At 56.8% G+C, this 18136-nt stretch overlaps 2 protein-coding genes across 10 annotated transcripts in view; one reads left to right on the forward strand and one right to left on the reverse strand.

Moving 5' to 3' along the window:
* Nucleotides 1-197: 197 nt before the first annotated feature.
* On the reverse strand, nt 198-7799 carry igflr1 (IGF-like family receptor 1). 4 transcript variants are annotated; one of them, XM_088621276.1, is made up of 8 exons: nt 7640-7799; nt 5191-5380; nt 4845-4995; nt 4417-4518; nt 3439-3481; nt 2890-2970; nt 2066-2275; nt 198-1347 (listed from the first exon to the last, which is right to left on the reverse strand). In XM_088621276.1, the coding sequence occupies exons 1-8, from the start codon at nt 7797-7799 to the stop codon at nt 947-949; spliced, it is 1338 nt and encodes a 445-aa protein (XP_088477402.1). In that variant the 3' UTR covers nt 198-946. The 4 variants fall into 4 exon arrangements, with proteins under 4 accessions (XP_088477402.1, XP_088477401.1, XP_088477405.1 ...); XM_088621275.1 differs by having other exon boundaries at nt 4417-4521; XM_088621279.1 differs by lacking the exon at nt 4417-4518.
* A 556-nt stretch (nt 7800-8355) lies between these two features.
* Nucleotides 8356-18136, forward strand: part of kcnj20 (potassium inwardly rectifying channel subfamily J member 20) — a 181203-nt gene continuing 171422 nt past the window's right edge. For 2 of the 6 annotated variants that reach the window (XR_015930656.1, XR_015930657.1), the window contains exons 1-2: nt 9834-13143; nt 14484-15741. Coding sequence is in view for 4 of the 6 variants with exons in the window: in XM_088621249.1 (XP_088477375.1) it covers nt 12886-13143; nt 14484-15741; nt 17874-17989 (1632 nt within the window). In the remaining 2 variants the exon portion in view is untranslated. Of the gene's footprint in view, nt 13144-14483; nt 15742-17873; nt 17990-18136 lie in introns of all 6 variants that reach the window. The other 4 variants (XM_088621249.1, XM_088621245.1, XM_088621246.1 and 1 more) reach the window with 4 other exon arrangements.

Consider the following 18136-nt stretch of genomic DNA (forward strand, 5'->3'; position numbering starts at 1 on the left):
GCGAAACCCAGCTGGCGCCGTTCCTCCAGGGCCAGAGAGCCAGCGGCTGGAACAGCAAATGCGCAAATATGGGATTAAACTTGACTATACCAGCCAGTCTCTTCCCACAAGCTCATCCTGGTTTTAAATGGGCTTCTAACAGGTAATTAAGACCGGCCTTCACTGCATCACAAGAGAGAGAGACACACCAAAACAACAAAACTGAAAGCAGGTTTTAATTTTCAAAATGCAGGGGGATCTCAAGGAGAGCTTGGCCTGTTGTGTAGACGTGACATACTTGAAATGTACATGAAATTTGAAAGGTTGAAATTGATTATATCTCGAGATATACAAGGAGAGTGAGAGAGCTGAGGTAGTATAAATCAGTGTAAATATTCCCGTGTAATGCTATTATCAGAAAGATTATAGTTTTTTTTTTTTTTGCTTGTTAAGTGTTGTAACTATAACTATGACACCCAGAGGCTAGTTTATACTTAACATATTTTCTTCATGGTCTTCTCGACAGTCTCTACTCAGAATTCTGTGAGAATTCTATAGTCAGATGCTTGTTAGTTTCTGCAGCAGCAGAAGTTGGATTCTTACGTGTTAACGGGCTGTTTCCAATTAACAGCTGCCTGAAAACAAGTGATTTGACAGCTGGGACCTCCAGCCCTGGTCCTGGGGAGCCCCCAGAACAGGTTTGATAAGTGTCCCTTAAATTATCAGTCCCTGGAGAGCTGGACCAATTTAACTGTGATCAATTAAAAAAGCATTCAGTTAAGTCACTTAGAGATCAGCTGGAACAAAAACAAAAAGTTCTACTGTCCTCTAGGACCAGTGTTCAGGTCATTGCAATGTAATTTGCTTAATTGATCAGTTGCTTAAATGAATGTTGAATAGGTGGTTTAGGGTGACTTGTAAGACTGACTAATGGGGTTCCCGAGGACAAGGGCTGGAGCCCCCTGTCTTAGGGGAACAAGGAGCACAACTCCCTGTGCCCTGACCTAACCTCATCCTGAGGGGTCAAAGGTCGATGGTAGCTGGCCGTGTGGGAGGGGGGCAGAGGGAGCTTGGCCAGCGCGGCCACGGCGTCGTTGCGCCCGATGTCGGACAGCAGCCGGGCCAGGTGCCCCACGGTCCAGTCAGGCCACTTGGCGGCCACCCCCTCCAGCACGGCCTGCAGGGGGCTCTTGCTGTCGCGCATGGAGTAGGTGTAGGTGATCCAGGTGGCGGGGAAGGAGCAGCGTGCTGCCACATGGCGCGTCGACTTGGCCACGGTGCTCTCGGGGTCCAGCAGCATGATCAGCTCCTCCAGCACGTCCAGGTTGTCCAGGACCGCCTGCAAGGGTGCCTCCTGCAGCTCGGGAGCTGTGGGCGCAGGGCACAGAGAGAGAAGAGAGCATGGCCCAGCTTTCAGGCGGCAGAACTATCCCTGAACCCCAAATCCTGGCCACAGCCGCCCCCCCGTGAAGAGCAGGGGGAACCAGCAGCTGCCAGCCCGTTCAGATCCTGGAGGAACAAAAATGAGACACCTGCACGTCTCCTCCCCCTCGGCAGGCTGGGCCTAGGTCAGGAGCCGAAGACAGATCCTGGGCCAGAGCAACTGACAGGCTTTGCTCACGTATACAGAAGTTGTTAAAGTATTCACTGCCCCCCTGAAACTCTCATTTTTACAAGATGGCAATATGGAACTGTCACTCTGCTGCAACGTGTGTGTATGTGTGTGTGTGTGTGTGTGTGTGTGTGTGTGTGTGTGTTGTGTGTGTGTGTGTTGTGTGTGTGTGTGTTCTGTCTCGGCTGTCAAGCCTTGTCACACATTCATTCCAACACACCGCCTCCTCTCTGCTCTCAGACTTTCCGTTTTGCAGTTTCCGTCTGATAGCCATCTCTTCTTTTACATTTTGATATGAGTGAAGCTGGTTTGATGCCAAGCCATTCAAAGTGTCTCTGTTCTTCACTGCAGGAATAATTAACACCGCATTTAAATCGGTAACTCCCCCCCCCCCCCAGGAAATTGTGATCTGAGTCACCCCACCCCCCCCCCCACCCCTACTCTAGGTGCCCCCCCAATGCCACCCCAACTCACGCATGATGTCACTGAGGTTTTTGTCTCCAGGAAGCAGAAGAAGGGAGTCTTCCAGGTCACCCCTAGAGCCCACCTTCCCTGGAGAAGCACAGATCCCATTGGCTAAGACCTGCGGGCTGCTGCTCACTGATTGGGTGAGGTAGTGCGTGCCAGGGTCAGCGGGCTCACAGTAACCAGGGCAGCGGCTGAATGTCATCGAATTCCTGTCTCCTAATGCAGAAGAGAAGAACAGAAAGAGCTGATGTGGATTACTGACTCTGTGAGTCCAGATTCACAGTGACCTTTAACCCCTGCCTGAAGACCCCCAGAGTCCCTGAAGGACTGGGGTCTCGGGGACTGAACTGAGCCAGTTACTGTCCTCATGAATCCAGATTCACAGTGACCTTTAACCCCTGCCTGAAGACCCCCAGAGTCCCTGAAGGACTGGGGTCTCGGGGACTGAACTGAGCCAGTTACTGTCCTCATGAATCCAGATTCACAGTGACCTTTAACCCCTGCCTGAAGACCCCCAGAGTCCCTGAAGGACTGGGGTCTCGGGGACTGAACTGAGCCAGTTACTGTCCTCATGAATCCAGATTCACAGTGACCTTTAACCCCTGCCTGAAGACCCCCAGAGTCCCTGAAGGACTGGGGTCTCAGGGGCTGAACTGAGCCAGTTACTGTCCTCATGAGCCCAGAGTAACCGCTGACTAGAACAGTCAGGATGAAGTACAGAATGTTAAATTAACTGTATTAGGGACTCAAATCTGAACCCCCTGAGGAAAGAGGGGTGTTGTGTACGCCCCTGGGGGAGGGGGGGGGGGAGGCAACATGGGGGGGCCCACCTGTGCACCTCTTCCACTGGCAGCAGATCACGATAGTGCACACGAGGAAGACCACGGCCGCCACCACCGCCGGGATCATCACTGGTGGAGAGAGACGTCCGTTAAGACCCCGAGAGAAACCCACGCCGCCGCCCCCCCTCGCTCGTCCCCTCAGCCCGCAGCCCTCGGGGCCCGGCTGCCTGCGTCGGAGCCTCACGCTCGGTTTCCATCAGCTGAGTCGCCCGCCCCCAACACACCGGGAGAGCCCAGGAGGGGGTGTTTCCAGGGAAGAGCTCGGCAGCAACTGGCAGTCGCTTTTCAGTGGCTCAGCAAGACCTCGGACAAGAAGAGTAACGTCACTCCCCACGGGGCTTAAGATCACTCCTGCCGAAGTGTGCATCATGGCAAATAGTTTCATCGTGCCCTCGGGGACAGCTGGCTTGAGCCTCGCCTACGGGACACAGGATCCAGAGGCCTTCGAGAGCCTCTGCTCCCAGCCTCTGAGAGGCGTTGGGAAGTGATCGAGTGCTGCCGCTGCCAGCCCAGGCACAGCGTCCGGGTCCGACTCACGTGAACCGTGGCGCTCCACCGCGGCCGGGGTCCTGGCAGGAGTCTACAGGCCGGGGAGAGAAAGAGGGGAGAAAGGCACCGTCAGGCAGGGGGAAGCAGGGAACAGCCGCGAAGGAAGAGTGGGAATGAATCCCGACGTCACCTCCACCGGCCCCATGGGAAGGTTCCGCCACGCTCATGAAACGAGCGGGCTCAGTCCCCGGACAGAACGGGCTCACTGTGCCGGGTCGGGTTCTAAGGATCAGGGGTTTTTGTGTGTTTGTGATTGGCCTTGACACCATCGGCTCAATTTTCATTTCAGCCCTTGTGGTTGTTCCAGCAGAAAGGTGCCTGACCTGTGGAACGCTCTGCCCAGGATCAGTCTACCTCCACTGGGCAGAGCATCGAGAAGCTCTGAACTGAAAGAAGAAGGTAATTATAACACGACTTCATGATTCTACCAGATGAAGCAGAAGATTTCGCAAACCTGTACAAGAGAGTATTTTACAATATTCCATTTCATCACCAAACAAGCTGACCCTGACTCTCACACACATCAATGCTTCAGTCTGCGAGCCTGCAGCTGGATACAGCCCAGCTGTACAGTAAAGCCTCCTTCATGTATCCAGAGCAGAACATTACACTGGCAGAGCGACTGCTCCTGTCCTAAGGACATCTGGAGTACACAGAGGAAAAGGCAGTAGAATTCTTTCTTAGGGGGCTAAGAGCACATAATCTGTTTTCAAGTCCCAGCAATGATATAAACAATATGCATTTGCTTCTATGAGTTCTGAATCAGCAGTTATTTCCTTCCCAACAGGAATCATGGTGTCTGACGCACAGCCAATGGCAAGCGGCGACCCCTGACCTGTGCAATGACTTCTGGGAGAGCATTCGCCCACTGCTACCCAGGCTGGACCCAAACCGAATCGGCCTCCAGGGGGCAGCAGAACCGGACAAAGCGAGCAGGACTGGCGACAGCAGGCTTGCCGCTCTCACCTGGGTCACAGGTGCACGTCTCGTCGTCGGCCCTGCGGTTTCCGGGACGGTGCTGGGCACGGGGGTGGGGGTCTCTGTCAGTGGGGGGCTCGTCGTGGTGGTCTGCTGAGCACAGGGAGAGCGGTGACCCCTGGGGCTCTACAGCAGCCTCAGGAGCTCGGGGGGGCGTTAGAGGTCAGCCCTGGAGCGACCCCGTCCTCGAAGTGACAGCGGCCTGCGGGCGGACTGGACTCCCGCAGAGCTGGGCCTGACCTGTCCTGCTCCCCGAGGCGGCCAGAACGCTTGAAAGGGTGCCTTCGAAAGAGCCTGCCCTTGAAAAAGACCTGTGGTGACGTCCTGTCAATCCTGTGATTGTGGTGGTGACAGTGGGATACAGGTGCTTGCCCTCCCCACCCCCCGGTTGTGCCCGGACAGTCCGTCTCTCTTACCCTTCCCTCCTCTGTGTGTTGGCATTGCTCTCCGTCCTTGGGCAGGCAGGAGAATAGAGGCTGTGGGCACTGGTCACTCTGAGACTCTGCCCGGGCGTCGCTGGGGCACAGGCAGCAGGCGGGCTGGCACCTCCCTCCCACCACCCACTCCCTGCGGACGGCAGTACACTCCGGTCACGGCGAGGTCACCCTGCCCCACCGAGCCCTGACGCGGTCAGTTCGCAGACGCAGGGACTCGGGCCCGTGCCGCAGACACAGGAGAGCCATTTTGACTGACACCCCGTCCCCAGAACCCCGGAAACGGCCCCCCCCCCCGGGAGACGAGACGAGGCGCCGGTACCCTCACCCCTGTCCGCAGCAGCGCGCGTCCTGCGTGGAGCTGCAGCCTCGCAGCCCCTGCCTGGCCGGGCAGAGTGTGCAGCGCTGGCACCGGGCGCGACTCCCGTCGTTGAACGTCCCTGCCCCGCACTCCTGGTACGGACGGTCCAGCCGCCCGCCGTCGTCCTGGAGGCCACAGTTGGGCGAGAACTCGAACCCTGGGGGCGAGGCACGGGGTTTGAGACACTTGGCCACCGGACCACGTGGTCCGCAGCTTCACAGCGCCGGGGCCCTGGGTTCTACTCCAGACCTGGGGTGCTGTCTGTGTGGAGTCTGCACATTCACCCTGTGTTTGCGTGGGTCTCCTTCCACACATCCGTCCCACAGGTAAGTTCACTGTCTTCTGGGAAATTAGCCCTGACCCGACTGTGTCTCTGTCTGTCTGTCTGCCTCGCTGGCGACGGACTGGCGTCATCCGGAACAACGGATGAAGTTGTCAGAGAACGGACGGACGAACTAACCCCATCCCTGTGACAGAAAGGTCTGCTTAAGAGAATGAGAATTCATAAATAAAATGAATTGCGGTGAAGCTCTGCTTGTCTGACGTACAGTTTTCGGAGGTTCGGTCTGTCGCCGCTGAGTCACCAGTTTCTGCAGAAACGGAACAGTGCTCTTGAGACGAGCTCAGCGAGCGATCCTACTCATTCCGGGATGATTCAGGACGGAAACTTGCGCCTGCAAAGGTGGCCTCTCACAGTGCTTTCCGGCAAGTCCCGGTCCTGTCAGCCCTCGGAGGCACCAGGGGTCCCCGAACAGACGCCGGCTCGGCCCAGCGCCGACACGGACCCCCGGCGCGCTGCCCCCCGTGTCAGTGGCGCATTCCCACGCGCGAGCGGGCTGCACAGGACTCGCGAGCGGCTCCACGGAGACTTGAGCTCGGCTCTAACGGAATAAAACCGACACGATCTGATAACGGGGAATTCTGAGTAAAATCAGAAACACCGGGCTTTCCCCGCAATAACGACGAAATGCACGTAAAACAAGTACTGTAACTCCACAGGTCTCAGATTCAGGAGTATCAACGGTGCACAACAGGGGCAGCGCATTGCTTACGACTGGCGGTGATTGTGGCGAATTTTATGCATCAAATTAATTAGATATATTAAATAAATAGTTTGTATGTTTATGATAAAAAGGCACGGGATCAGCTGGCATTGATTGTGTTGATTGCAATCGTTAAAAAATAACTGCAAAGGTCCTGTAAGCGTATACAGCACATTTAACATGGCATGTATTAATACTAAATATAGTATTAGTACATTTCTCATATAGCAATGTGTTTTCGGGCCGAAAAAGGCTAAAAAAACCGTTATTCGCGATTTGGTGCTGAAGGGGAGTCCCTATTGCCTAAAGAAAAGCGCTATATAAGTGTAATGTGTTATTGTTATTATTGGACTTCCGGCAATGACGAACACCCCTCTAGCGCATTAGGCCGTTAACCGAGAGTTTACTGTGTCTATAAGAGCATCGTCTCTCCAAGTGTCTGAGCCGTGTGGTGCGCTGCTCTGTCACGCGTGGGGGAGGGTGAATTGTAACAGCGGGACAGTCACGTCTCGCGCTGTGGAAAGGCCCCACGCTTGGCGAGCGAAGCGGGGTCTGAGGGGTGTCCGTCCGCCCGCTCCCCGTCCCGCCTCGGCCCGGAGCGCCTCCCTCTCTCCTCCGGAAACACAACGGAATCGCATCGGCAGCTGGACCCTCATCTCGACCACTAGCACTTGGAAATCACGAAGGTTTTTCCCCTTGAAGTAAACACGTCCGCAGGCTTCGCGCACGGAGCCCCTGAGCTCCTGTGTGATGTGTGACAGCTTTTTGAAAATTGCCCGTCCACCCCAAGAGGCACCCAAAACCTAAAAATAAAAAACTGATCTACACGCTGAGAGGCATTAAAAATCACTGTTAGAACTTCCAGCCCCGGTTGGTTTTAGTGCTTTTCGTTGTCTTCAAACCGCAGGATGTAAAAGCAACTTGGAACTTTGATTATTTCACACCCTAAAAACCCTAAATATTTCGGCCAATACGGGAAATATCTTGAGAAACATGTAAGACGCGGACAGACAGCACGTTCTTAACATAACGGTGTACTTTATGCAAATGAATTATGTTCTCCTTGAGGATTGACGAAGATAACACGACCCTCTAAGTCAAAGCATGGAGTACAAGTTGGGCTCATAACAATGTGATCAGAGCATTTTCTTCCCTAGGATTTCAGAAAAACACGTACAGTGCAATACTGTCGGAGTGTTATACAGCATCTCCCAGTTAAAGACATTTCATTACCAGCAACTACTGCTGCATGCTGTATTGCTGCGCATTTGATCAACTTTGATTTGATTTGATTTGATTTAGTGGCGAGGAAACCGGACTCCGGTCAGCAGCTGGCAATGAAAGCGTCTCTCCCCGTCGCCCGTTCTCTGTACCTGCAGCGATGGGATATTCGTCTGCACACAAGCGGCAGCTCCCGGAGTCTCTATGCCAGAACATCAGGGCGTCCCGGCACTTTCTGGAGTACAGTCTCTGCCCGCACCCGGCGCCCAGCAGCGCGGCGCCGAGCAGCAGGAGATCCGCCAGCCGCCTCATCTCTCCGGTCAGACCGGCCGAGCTGACACTACTGACAGCGATGGGAGAGACGCGACTTTTTTTCCTGGTTTAGGTGGGGGGGGCGGGGCGTATATATAAAGAGCAATTAAAGTTCCGCGCAGATCCAGCCCGCTGGGGGCTTGACTCTCTCGGACAGCCCAGGAAGCACCGACACATCTCCGGCGCGCCCGCCCAGCCCGCAGGGGTTCAGAAACACGTCAGATTCGCCGACAGCCAGGAACTCCGAACTGTCCACTGTCAACCCAGGCTTACAGCGAGTCCGCGTCCCGTACACCAGGGGGGTGAAACACCGAGCCAGCGCGTCCTGTGTCGTTGTTTTTAGAAGCACCACCTTTCGGATGCATCGTCTCCAGGGATATGAAAGAACTTGAACTTGCTTTGGAAAGCTGAAATCTTGTCTGCAGTTGTGATATCCGGCAGACTGCGCTTTCTGACGCCACAAACAACACGGACATGTTCGCTGCCAAACCGAGCGCTGGCTTTACCGCGTCTGTTTACCTGCTGCAGATGGCCCTGGGATTCCCCGCGCGCCTGCCGGCTCCCAGTGACGTCGGCGAGACACGCCCCCCTCCTGCAGGCAGTTCCGGTGCCAGTGGGGGGCGCTGCGGGGCCGCCGAGGTGACTCGCAATCGAGTATCAGTAAAAAACCCAAACTCATCCATGCGACCCGCACAGGACCTAAACCTGTTTCCAGCCACTGTAGCTGCCAGGCTCTTGTTCAGGAGCAGCAGGTTACAAACTGCGGAGCGATGAGCAACGCTATCGGACATGATAACATTGCTGCCTCGCAGGGCTGGGGCCCAGGGTGTGTGTGTCCTGTGATGAACTGGTGTCCTGTCCAGGGTGTGTGAGTGTGTGTGTCCTGTGATGGACTGGTGTCCTGTCCAGGGTGTGTGTGTCCTGTGATGGAATGGTGTCCTGTCCAGGGTGTGTGAGTGTGTGTGTCCTGTGATGGACTGGTGTCCTGTCCAGGGTGTGAGTGTCTGTGTGTGTCCTGTGATGGACTGGTGTCCTGTCCAGGGTGTGAGTGTCTGTGTGTGTCCTGTGATGGACTGGTGTCCTGTCCAGGGTGTGAGTGTCTGTGTGTGTCCGGTGATGGACTGGTGTCCTGTCCAGGGTGTGTGTGTCCGGTGATGGACTGGTGTCCTGTCCAGGGTGTGTGAGTGTGTGTCCTGTGATGGACTGGTGTCCTGGCCAGGGTGTGTGAGTGTGTGTCCTGTGATGGACTGGTGTCCTGTCCAGGGTGTGAGTGTCTGTGTGTGTCCTGTGATGGACTGGTGTCCTGTCCAGGGTGTGAGTGTCTGTGTGTGTCCTGTGATGAACTGGTGTCCTGTCCAGGGTGTGTGTGTCCGGTGATGGACTGGTGTCCTGTCCAGGGTGTGTGTCTGTGTGTGTCCTGTGATGGACTGGTGTCCTGTCCAGGGTGTGTGAGTGTGTGTCCTGTGATGGACTGGTGTCCTGGCCAGGGTGCGTGTGTCCTGTGACGGACTGGTGTCCTGGCCAGGGTGCGTGTGTCCTGTGACGGACTGGTGTCCTGGCCAGGGTGCGTGTGTCCTGTGATGGACTGGTGTCCTGGCCAGGGTGCGTGTGTCCTGTGATGGACTGGTGTCCTGGCCAGGGTGTGTGTGTGTCCTGTGATGGACTGGTGTCCTGGCCAGGGTGTGTGTGAGTGTGTGTCCTGTGATGGACTGGTGTCCTGCCCAGGGTGTGTGTGTCCTGTGATGGACTGGTGTCCTGGCCAGGGTGTGTGTGTCCTGTGATGGACTGGTGTCCTGCCCAGGGTGCGTGTGTCCTGTGATGGACTGGTGTCCTGCCCAGGGTGTGTGTGAGTGTGTGTCCTGTGATGGACTGGTGTCCTGTCCAGGGTGTGTGTGAGTGTGTGTCCTGTGATGGACTGGTGTCCTGGCCAGGGTGTGTGTGTCCTGTGATGGACTGGTGTCCTGGCCAGGGTGCGTGTGTCCTGTGATGGACTGGTGTCCTGGCCAGGGTGTGTGTGTGTCCTGTGATGGACTGGTGTCCTGCCCAGGGTGTGTGTGAGTGTGTGTCCTGTGATGGACTGGTGTCCTGGCCAGGGTGTGTGTGTCCTGTGATGGACTGGTGTCCTGGCCAGGGTGTGTGTGTCCTGTGATGGACTGGTGTCCTGCCCAGGGTGCGTGTGTCCTGTGATGGACTGGTGTCCTGCCCAGGGTGTGTGTGAGTGTGTGTCCTGTGATGGACTGGTGTCCTGTCCAGGGTGTGTGTGAGTGTGTGTCCTGTGATGGACTGGTGTCCTGGCCAGGGTGTGTGTGTCCTGTGATGGACTGGTGTCCTGGCCAGGGTGCGTGTGTCCTGTGATGGACTGGTGTCCTGGCCAGGGTGTGTGTGTGTCCTGTGATGGACTGGTGTCCTGGCCAGGGTGTGTGTGAGTGTGTGTCCTGTGATGGACTGGTGTCCTGGCCAGGGTGTGTGTGTCCTGTGATGGACTGGTGTCCTGGCCAGGGTGTGTGTGTCCTGTGATGGACTGGTGTCCTGCCCAGGGTGCGTGTGTCCTGTGATGGACTGGTGTCCTGCCCAGGGTGTGTGTGAGTGTGTGTCCTGTGATGGACTGGTGTCCTGCCCAGGGTGTGTGTGAGTGTGTGTCCTGTGATGGACTGGTGTCCTGTCCAGGGTGTGTGTGAGTGTGTGTCCTGTGATGGACTGGTGTCCTGGCCAGGGTGTGTGTGTCCTGTGATGGACTGGTGTCCTGGCCAGGGTGTGTGTGTCCTGTGATGGACTGGTGTCCTGCCCAGGGTGCATGTGTCCTGTGATGGACTGGTGTCCTGCCCAGGGTGTGTGTGAGTGTGTGTCCTGTGATGGACTGCTGTCCTGCCCAGGGTGTGTGTGAGTGTGTGTCCTGTGATGGACTGGTGTCCTGCCCAGGGGGTGCCCTGCCTTGTGCCTGCTGCTTGCTGGGATAGACTCCAGCTCCCCCGCGACCCTGAGCTGGAGGAAGAAGCAGCAAATGGCTGGAGGTCAGACACCTGACTGCACAGCTCACGGGTTCATCACCTGGGGAGCCCCTCTTTCACTGCTGGGGTACCCCTACAGTGCCGGTTCGGGAGGGTCCCCCTCTCCTCCTGGCCGGGTGCACAGGTGTGTCGAGGTTGCGGCACGGCCGGTCCAGAGGGCCGAGCTGCAGGCAGGAGCGCCGGGGGGGCGGGGGTGTGATTAAGAAGCTGTCGTTAAGCCGGTTTAAGACGAGAGCAGTGTGACATTGAGAAGACACACGTGCCCTGGCCGGCAGAGCGCTCGGACCGGCTGTGGGGTGCCTGCTCTCTCCCTGCCGCCGGACACCCCGCCTCCTCCGCCAGCGGACCCCGCGACCCGGCTGGGAGGGCCCGCTCTCCGCAGGTAGGATGCCGCCGATCGGACTCTGGCTCGAGCCGCGCGGAGCAGCTCTCTGGGTAATCTCCAGGTCACGCCAGGCCACCTCCGCGCTGCTGCAGAGCTGCGGCTGAGGCACCGCGGCCGGCCACGCCCCTGGGCCGCCTGTTACAGACCCCTCGCACTTCGCCCCCCTCTCCACCCCCAGCACCCCCCTTACCCTCCCTGCACCCCCTCTCCACCCCCAGCACCTCCCCTTACCCTCCCTGCACCCCCTCTCCACCCCCAGCACCTCCCCTTACCCTCCCTGCACCCCCTCTCCACCCCCAGCACCTCCCCTTACCCTCCCTGCACCCCCAGCACCTCCCCTTACCCTCCCTGCACCCCCTCTCCACCCCCAGCACCTCCCCTTACCCTCCCTGCACCCCCAGCACCTCCCCTTACCCTCCCTGCACTGGGGGGCTTTACCGGGGTACAGTAGATACCAGAGGAGGCACGGGCACGATCGTCACACTGCCCACACTTTCTTCCACTCGAGATTCGACCAGCTGCGGGGGTCCTGGGGGGGGCGCTGTTGTACGGTATAATATGGGGACGCTTTGATGCCGAGTGACCGATCTGCGAAGCTCTAACAGATGTGCTTCTCTCAGGGGAGCCATTACAGTCCTGTGTGAGGAAGTAAACAGCTGTGCCAATAAATTCAAACACAGCAAGACCACGAAGCCGGAGAGTCAAGCCGCGCAGATCTGCGCAGACGCAGTGAACCGCTGGACTGCGCCACTTCTTCGGTTCTGACGTAGCGCAAGTCCAAGGATGAGCTCACTGGAGCTGTCTGTAACCCGGCTGCTCTCCCCTCCTTCACGCAGCAAAGCAGAGATCTGCTCAGCCGGGACACAGCTCTGCAGGTGCTGACAGCCTGGAGCTCTTCTCAGCCAGAGACTCCTGTGGCATTCCTGCATCCTGGCCGGAGCAGAGATAGCAGATGGGCTTTCTGAGGCTGCGTTTGCAGGATTAAGCCCGGAAGGGGGGGCAGGGGGGGGAGAGAGAGCAGCTGAGCCAGCAGGCAGGGGTCTTACTGTGCTCTCTGGCCAGCAGTGAGCTCCTAAATAACACTCAGGTCAACCACTGGAAGGGTTCAAAACCTCCGAGCCTGTGCTCCTGAGACAGAGGTTGTTATCTGCTCAAGGAGCCGAAGGAGGGCGTTCTGATGCCCTTTTAGAAGGGAGTTAACCTCAAGGCTCCTGACAACACGGAACATATGAGTCAAGCCTCCCTCCTCAAAAGGACAGGCTGTTTGTCACCACAGACCTGAGGCTGAGCTCTGCTGCCCTGCTGCCCTTGTCTCCTGCTGCCCTGCTGCCCTGTCACCCTGTTGCCCTGCTCTTGTTCTGCCCTGCTGCCCTGTCGCCCTGTTCTCCTGCTGCCCTGCTGCCTTGCCCCAGCATGCACAACGCCTCCCCTTGCCTGGTCAGACCACAGGACCACAGTCTACGTCAGACTGAACCTATTGGTTGTGGTTTTTTTTCCAAAAGGCGGATGTTGAAATGTCATCGCTGTTCCTGCGCTAGTGTGTGAGGAGACGGGGGCACGTGGTTTGGCTAAAAGCGTGGCTTCAGTCAAATAGACGGGACAAAAACGGGGTTCAGAGTCTGTGCAGCTCTCAGAGCTCCAGTATCTGGGGGAAGTGGCTCCCTGCTCCCGCCTCTCTTCCTGCCAGGTCCGAATGACCCGGAAGGACTTCGCCAGCGGAGTGCACACCCCACCCCTCGTCCGAAGCTCTACGGCCACTGCCATGCTCGCCGCGGGGAAAGGGGGGCCAGGGCCCGACGGCCAGGGGCTCACTGGCGCCCCTGGGGCCCCTCCGGCAGTGACCTCCAGGGGGCGCCGAGCCTCTGTCAGCGCCGCCCAGAAACTGAAGTCCACCATGGTGGTCCAGTCACGGGGGCCGGGGGACACCGAGAGACACCCCAGCGCCTTCCACGTGAGTGGTTCTCCCTGGGGATTGGGGGGTTCCCTGAGGCAGTCGGGTGGGGAGAGGGGTCCCTGGGGGGAGGTCTGTCCTGAGCCAGCTCGCAGGGAGACGCTGCGGGACAGTGGCAGGCTGGGAAACGACTCTTGCCCCTCGGCTGTCGCTGGGCTACCCCAGCTGTGCTCACGAGCGACGTCCAGATTGAGTCACATCGTTACAAAAAGCTCCTGTTCTAGGAAAAAAATGATAAATTGTGCCATCTGTTTTGCGAAGGTCAGTCATTTCAAATCCTGATGCACCAATTCAGTCCCCACAGCTTGAGTCATCTTAGTCATCGTAGTCTCTCAGACCACATTGTCTCTTTCTACTGTCCTGCAACATCAGGACTTTGGAATCGTGAAAAGGTCTGTTAATGTTTAGTCTCTTCTGCGCGTAAACTTCAGGGAATGGGCTGAAGGAATGCAGTTTAACATGATCACTTGGAAACTTGCTGTATTCAAATAGCAATTCAAGGAAGGAGCTTGTACAAATGTGGTATATACAGAAAGTACAGGAACACTAATGTACACAGCAGGCTGTTGTTCTTGGGTCTCCAGAAGCTGATGATGAATGGATTTCTTCTGCAAAGCAGGGAAATTCCACAGTATTGTGGGGTCAGCATGGAAACATGACACACTCCTGCAAATCCACCATTCTTTTGTTGATGACTGGGACGTCTGAGAATTCTGCAGCATCTTTTACCACTGTCTTCTGAGCCACATGTGTCCTGCTAACAGCTCTCCAGAGCACACCTCTCACTCCCGGACACTCGACAGTCTCTCTCACTCTCTGACACTCGACACTCTCACTCTCTGACACTCCTGGACACTCGACACTCTCACTTCCATCAAATCATTTTTTGGGTCGTCTCCAAATCTATAGTTTTATTCCCGCCAATTTCCCTGGCTTTAAAGTCCTAGAGGAGTTTCTTTTAGGCAATACAAACAAAGCCCATTCCCTTTCTCAGTTCTGTGCAGTATTACAATCCGGACTGGAATTAAGTAATCAGTTCTGTTAACGTTGTGTTGATCTGCAACAGGCTGACGGAAATGCAACTGCAATTTTTTTCATGATTACATTTCAGACGTTAACATTGAGTGTGTCTGTGAACTTGTCTTTATGTGCCCTTAATACAAAACAGGCACTGAGTCGGATATTCATTGTCTTTGGTCTTGCCCAGAGGTTCAGATTCGTGCCTCGGGGCTGGAGGTATGCTCCTCTAGAGACTCGGGTTCATGGGCAGAGCCGAAGCACTGATGCCGCTGTGGGGTGGAGCAGGCAGCCGGGTATGACAGAGGCTTCCTCTCTTGCAGACGGAGACGGTGCTGGTGGCCGACAGCCTGGCGGAGGGGGGGAGGCAGGTCAGCAGCGGGCTGCCCCTCCCTGACATCATGCCCAGCGAGCACAGCCGCCCGCCCCCGCTGCCACCCCCCTCGCACCCCCCCATGCGGCGGCACAAGAGCACCACGGACATCCCCTACAGCCCCCAGCGGGGCCCCCTGCTCCGCGGCCAGCGCCCCAGCCTCTGCTCCGCGGGGGACCTGCCCGGGTACCGCCGCTGCTCCCTGCGAGAGGCGGCCGGCGCCCACGCCCGCTGGTACCCCCGCCACGCCCTGAGCGTGCCCAACATGGACACCAGCCCCGCGCGGGCCTCCCGGACGCCCACCCGCAGCGTGCTGTCCGCCCCGGTCCTGGAGATGGAGAAGTCGCCCAAGCTGCGCAGCAGGCTGCTGGAGGACGAGGAGGGCCAGGCGCCGCCGTGCCCGCCGGCCGCCCGCGAGCTGCGCCGCTACGTCACCAAGGACGGCAAGTGCCGGGTCAACCTACGCCACATCGCCGAGCCCGGGCGCTTCCTGTCGGACATCTTCACCTCCTTCGTGGACCTCAAGTACCGCTGGTTCCTCTTCGTCTTCATGATGTGCTACGTGGTCACCTGGGTCGGCTTCGCCACCCTCTACTTCCTGGACGCCCTCCTGCGGGGCGACCTGGACGCGCCGGCCCGCCGGGACCCGCCGCCCTGCTACCAGAACGTGGACGGCTTCCTGTCCGCGCTGCTCTTCTCCGTGGAGACCCAGCGCACGATCGGCTACGGCTCCCGCATGGTGATGTCCTCCTGCCAGGAGGGCGTGCTGCTGGTGATGGCGCAGTCCATCGTGGGCTCCATGATCGACGCGCTCATGGTGGGCTGCATGTTCGTCAAGATCTCGAGGCCCAAGAAGCGCGCCCAGACGCTGCTGTTCAGCCGCACCTGCGTCATCGCCAACCGCGACGACCAGCTGTGCCTCATGTTCCGCCTGGGCGACCTGCGCGAGAGCCACATGGTGGACGCCAAGGTGCGCGCCAAGCTCATCCAGTCGCGCCAGACCAGCGAGGGCGAGTTCCTGCCCCTGGAGCAGACCGAGATCGACCTGGGCTACGAGACGGGCTCCGACCGCCTCTTCCTGGTGGAGCCGCAGGTCATCCAGCACACCATCGACCCAAACAGCCCCTTCTGGGAGCTGGGGCCGGACCAGCTGCGCCGGCAGCAGTTCGAGATCATCGTCATCCTGGAGGGCATCGTGGAGGCCACCGGTGAGCGGGGCGGGGCGCGGCGCGGCGGGGGGTTCCGCGGGGGTGCTGGCCAAGGGCCCTGGGGCCTGCGGGCTCGAGCCTGGCTCTGTGCTCCCGCTCCACCGGGCCTGGGGCGGGGACGAGGCAGGCAGGCGATTCGTGCTCGTTTCCCTGACCAAGTCCGTCGGTGTCTGCAGGCCGGCTCTTGCTCTCCGGTCTCGCCTCGAGGAGCCGAAAAACCATTGGCTGTTTGGAGGGCGTGTCAGAGGAGGCGGGGCATGTAGGGGGAGGGGGGGCAGGGGCGTTTTCAAATCTGTCCAATCATCACATCCTCTCCCAGGTCAGTCCCAGTCTTTCAACAAAGAAAAACCCAACACCAAAGATTTGGAATGATGCAATTACATTTTTTAGAATATAATAGAATATTATTAAATCAAGTTTATTTTAATCTAAGAGAAGCACTTGGGGGGGGGGGAACATCCCAACCTAAATTGTAAATGAAAGCGCTTTTAAAGGTTTGTGCACAGATTGGAAAGCGGTTCACAGGGGTGACAGCAGCACAGTCCACGGTGTGTGTAGACAAAGTTCAAAACATTAAGCTCTATAAAATCACAGACACAGTTCGCATACACACTCGGGAACACAAATATCAGTCCTACCGCCTTCTGGATTATTTACATGCAGCATAACAAAATACAATCATGTTGTAAAACAAAAAAATAGCTCTGGTTGTTCGTCACAGACCCTTCGCAGATACATGTGAAATGGTGGCTTCACTCTGGGTGGCAGTGAAATTAATGAAAGCACTGTGTAGGAAGTCTCTGAAACGCCTCAGGTTTTCCGTCTGAGTCTCAGGTGTCAGTTACTCACAGACCAGGTGAGGAAAGATTTGATTGTCCGAAAGGTCAGGACCTTGGTGTTGCTGCCCACACGCTGTTTCTTCATTCTGTAGACGGGCTGTGGAAATGGCCTCATGCCACAGAGTGGACAGGTGTGAGCTCCGGGACCTCTTGCTTTATAAATAGCCGATACAATCCGGTTGTGAATTGAGTCAGGTCACTGTGATGGAAAATGCAAAAAATGAACAGCTCAAAGGCTTAGTCTGCAAACTGCCTCTGCTCCTGTCTCACCTGCAGCACGTCTGTACCCCCCACACACACGTCTGAACCTCTCCCCCCCCCAGACACAACTTTACCCCACACACAGGTATGGAATATACATGTCTGTACCTCACACAGATATCGGACCCACATCAGTGAGACCAGGACTTCATTCTGTTCAGTTTATTCTTTCATCAGCCGACTGCATCCTCTTTCTTATTTTCATTTCTCTTCACACAAATTACACATATAATTCAAGTAAACAGTACAAATACAACAAAACAATAAATGTAAAAAATGAACTCGAAAACGAAGTCTCCAGGAGAACCTTGCGCTAAGCGAGCTCTACACGGACACAGGCAGCGGACTGTCCAGACAAGCGCGATGCGAGTGTAAGGAATTGGGAATTAATGATCAATTCGAACGTTTTGCTAAACAGCGACTCCGTGTGGCCTCACTGGCTCACTGCTCTCACGGCGACAGAGCAGCAGGGCACACGCGTGTCGTCCGTTCAGCAGACTGCGATCCTAACCCGACACTGTTAAAGCGTTTCATCCCAAACAGGCTTTTAAAAATCGCAAAAAGACTTAAGAGGCTGTTGGTAAAACTTGACTTCGACTTATTTACCTTGCATTATTATGAGCAGAAAGCGTAGGTCTACTCCTCGCCTCGCCAGCAGCACCGCCGCTCTCTGCGTTTCTTAGAGATTCGGGCCGATTCGCCGGAGGTGTGTCCTTTGACCACGTGACTCCCCCCAGCATTGAAACGATCCTCCTCCGGACAGGACCGGTGTCCATTTGACCCATCTGGCCCCACAGACGCACTCACACTCACACCAGGAGGAGCGTACAGACTCCACACAGACAGAGCTCCCGGGGTCGACCGGGGGCCCCAGCGCCGCTGACCTCTGCACTACCACGCTGCCTCAAGTTAAACTCATCCCTTTAAAAAGTGATCCTGTTAATTCCACTGAATGCCGCTCCTGCTGTGCATGGGATTTATACTCTTTACCTGGGCGGCTGTGCTGTGCTGGAGTGTCTCCTGTGCTTTCAGCTCCTGGTGCCCGGAGTTCCTGGCTTGTTAACAGCCCGTCGTGGAAACACTGGTTCCACAGGTTCCACAGGCCCGGTGCCGGAGGCACCTGGGGTTTAGGTACAGTGCAAAAGCAGGTATTCTATTCTTCTTTCCCTCACTGACTCTTTCACCTTGTTTTTCTCCTTTTTACCCTCCTTTTGCTGTCTCTGCCCCTTTGTCTCCCACCATTAACCTTCTCTCCCCCTCTCCTGTCTCTCCTCTCCCTCTCCACCTCTCCCTCT

The sequence above is a fragment of the Lepisosteus platostomus genome, chromosome 26 (assembly GCF_059453375.1).
Source record: "Lepisosteus platostomus isolate fLepPlt1 chromosome 26, fLepPlt1.hap1, whole genome shotgun sequence".
Taxonomy (NCBI): Eukaryota; Metazoa; Chordata; class Actinopteri; order Semionotiformes; family Lepisosteidae; genus Lepisosteus; species Lepisosteus platostomus.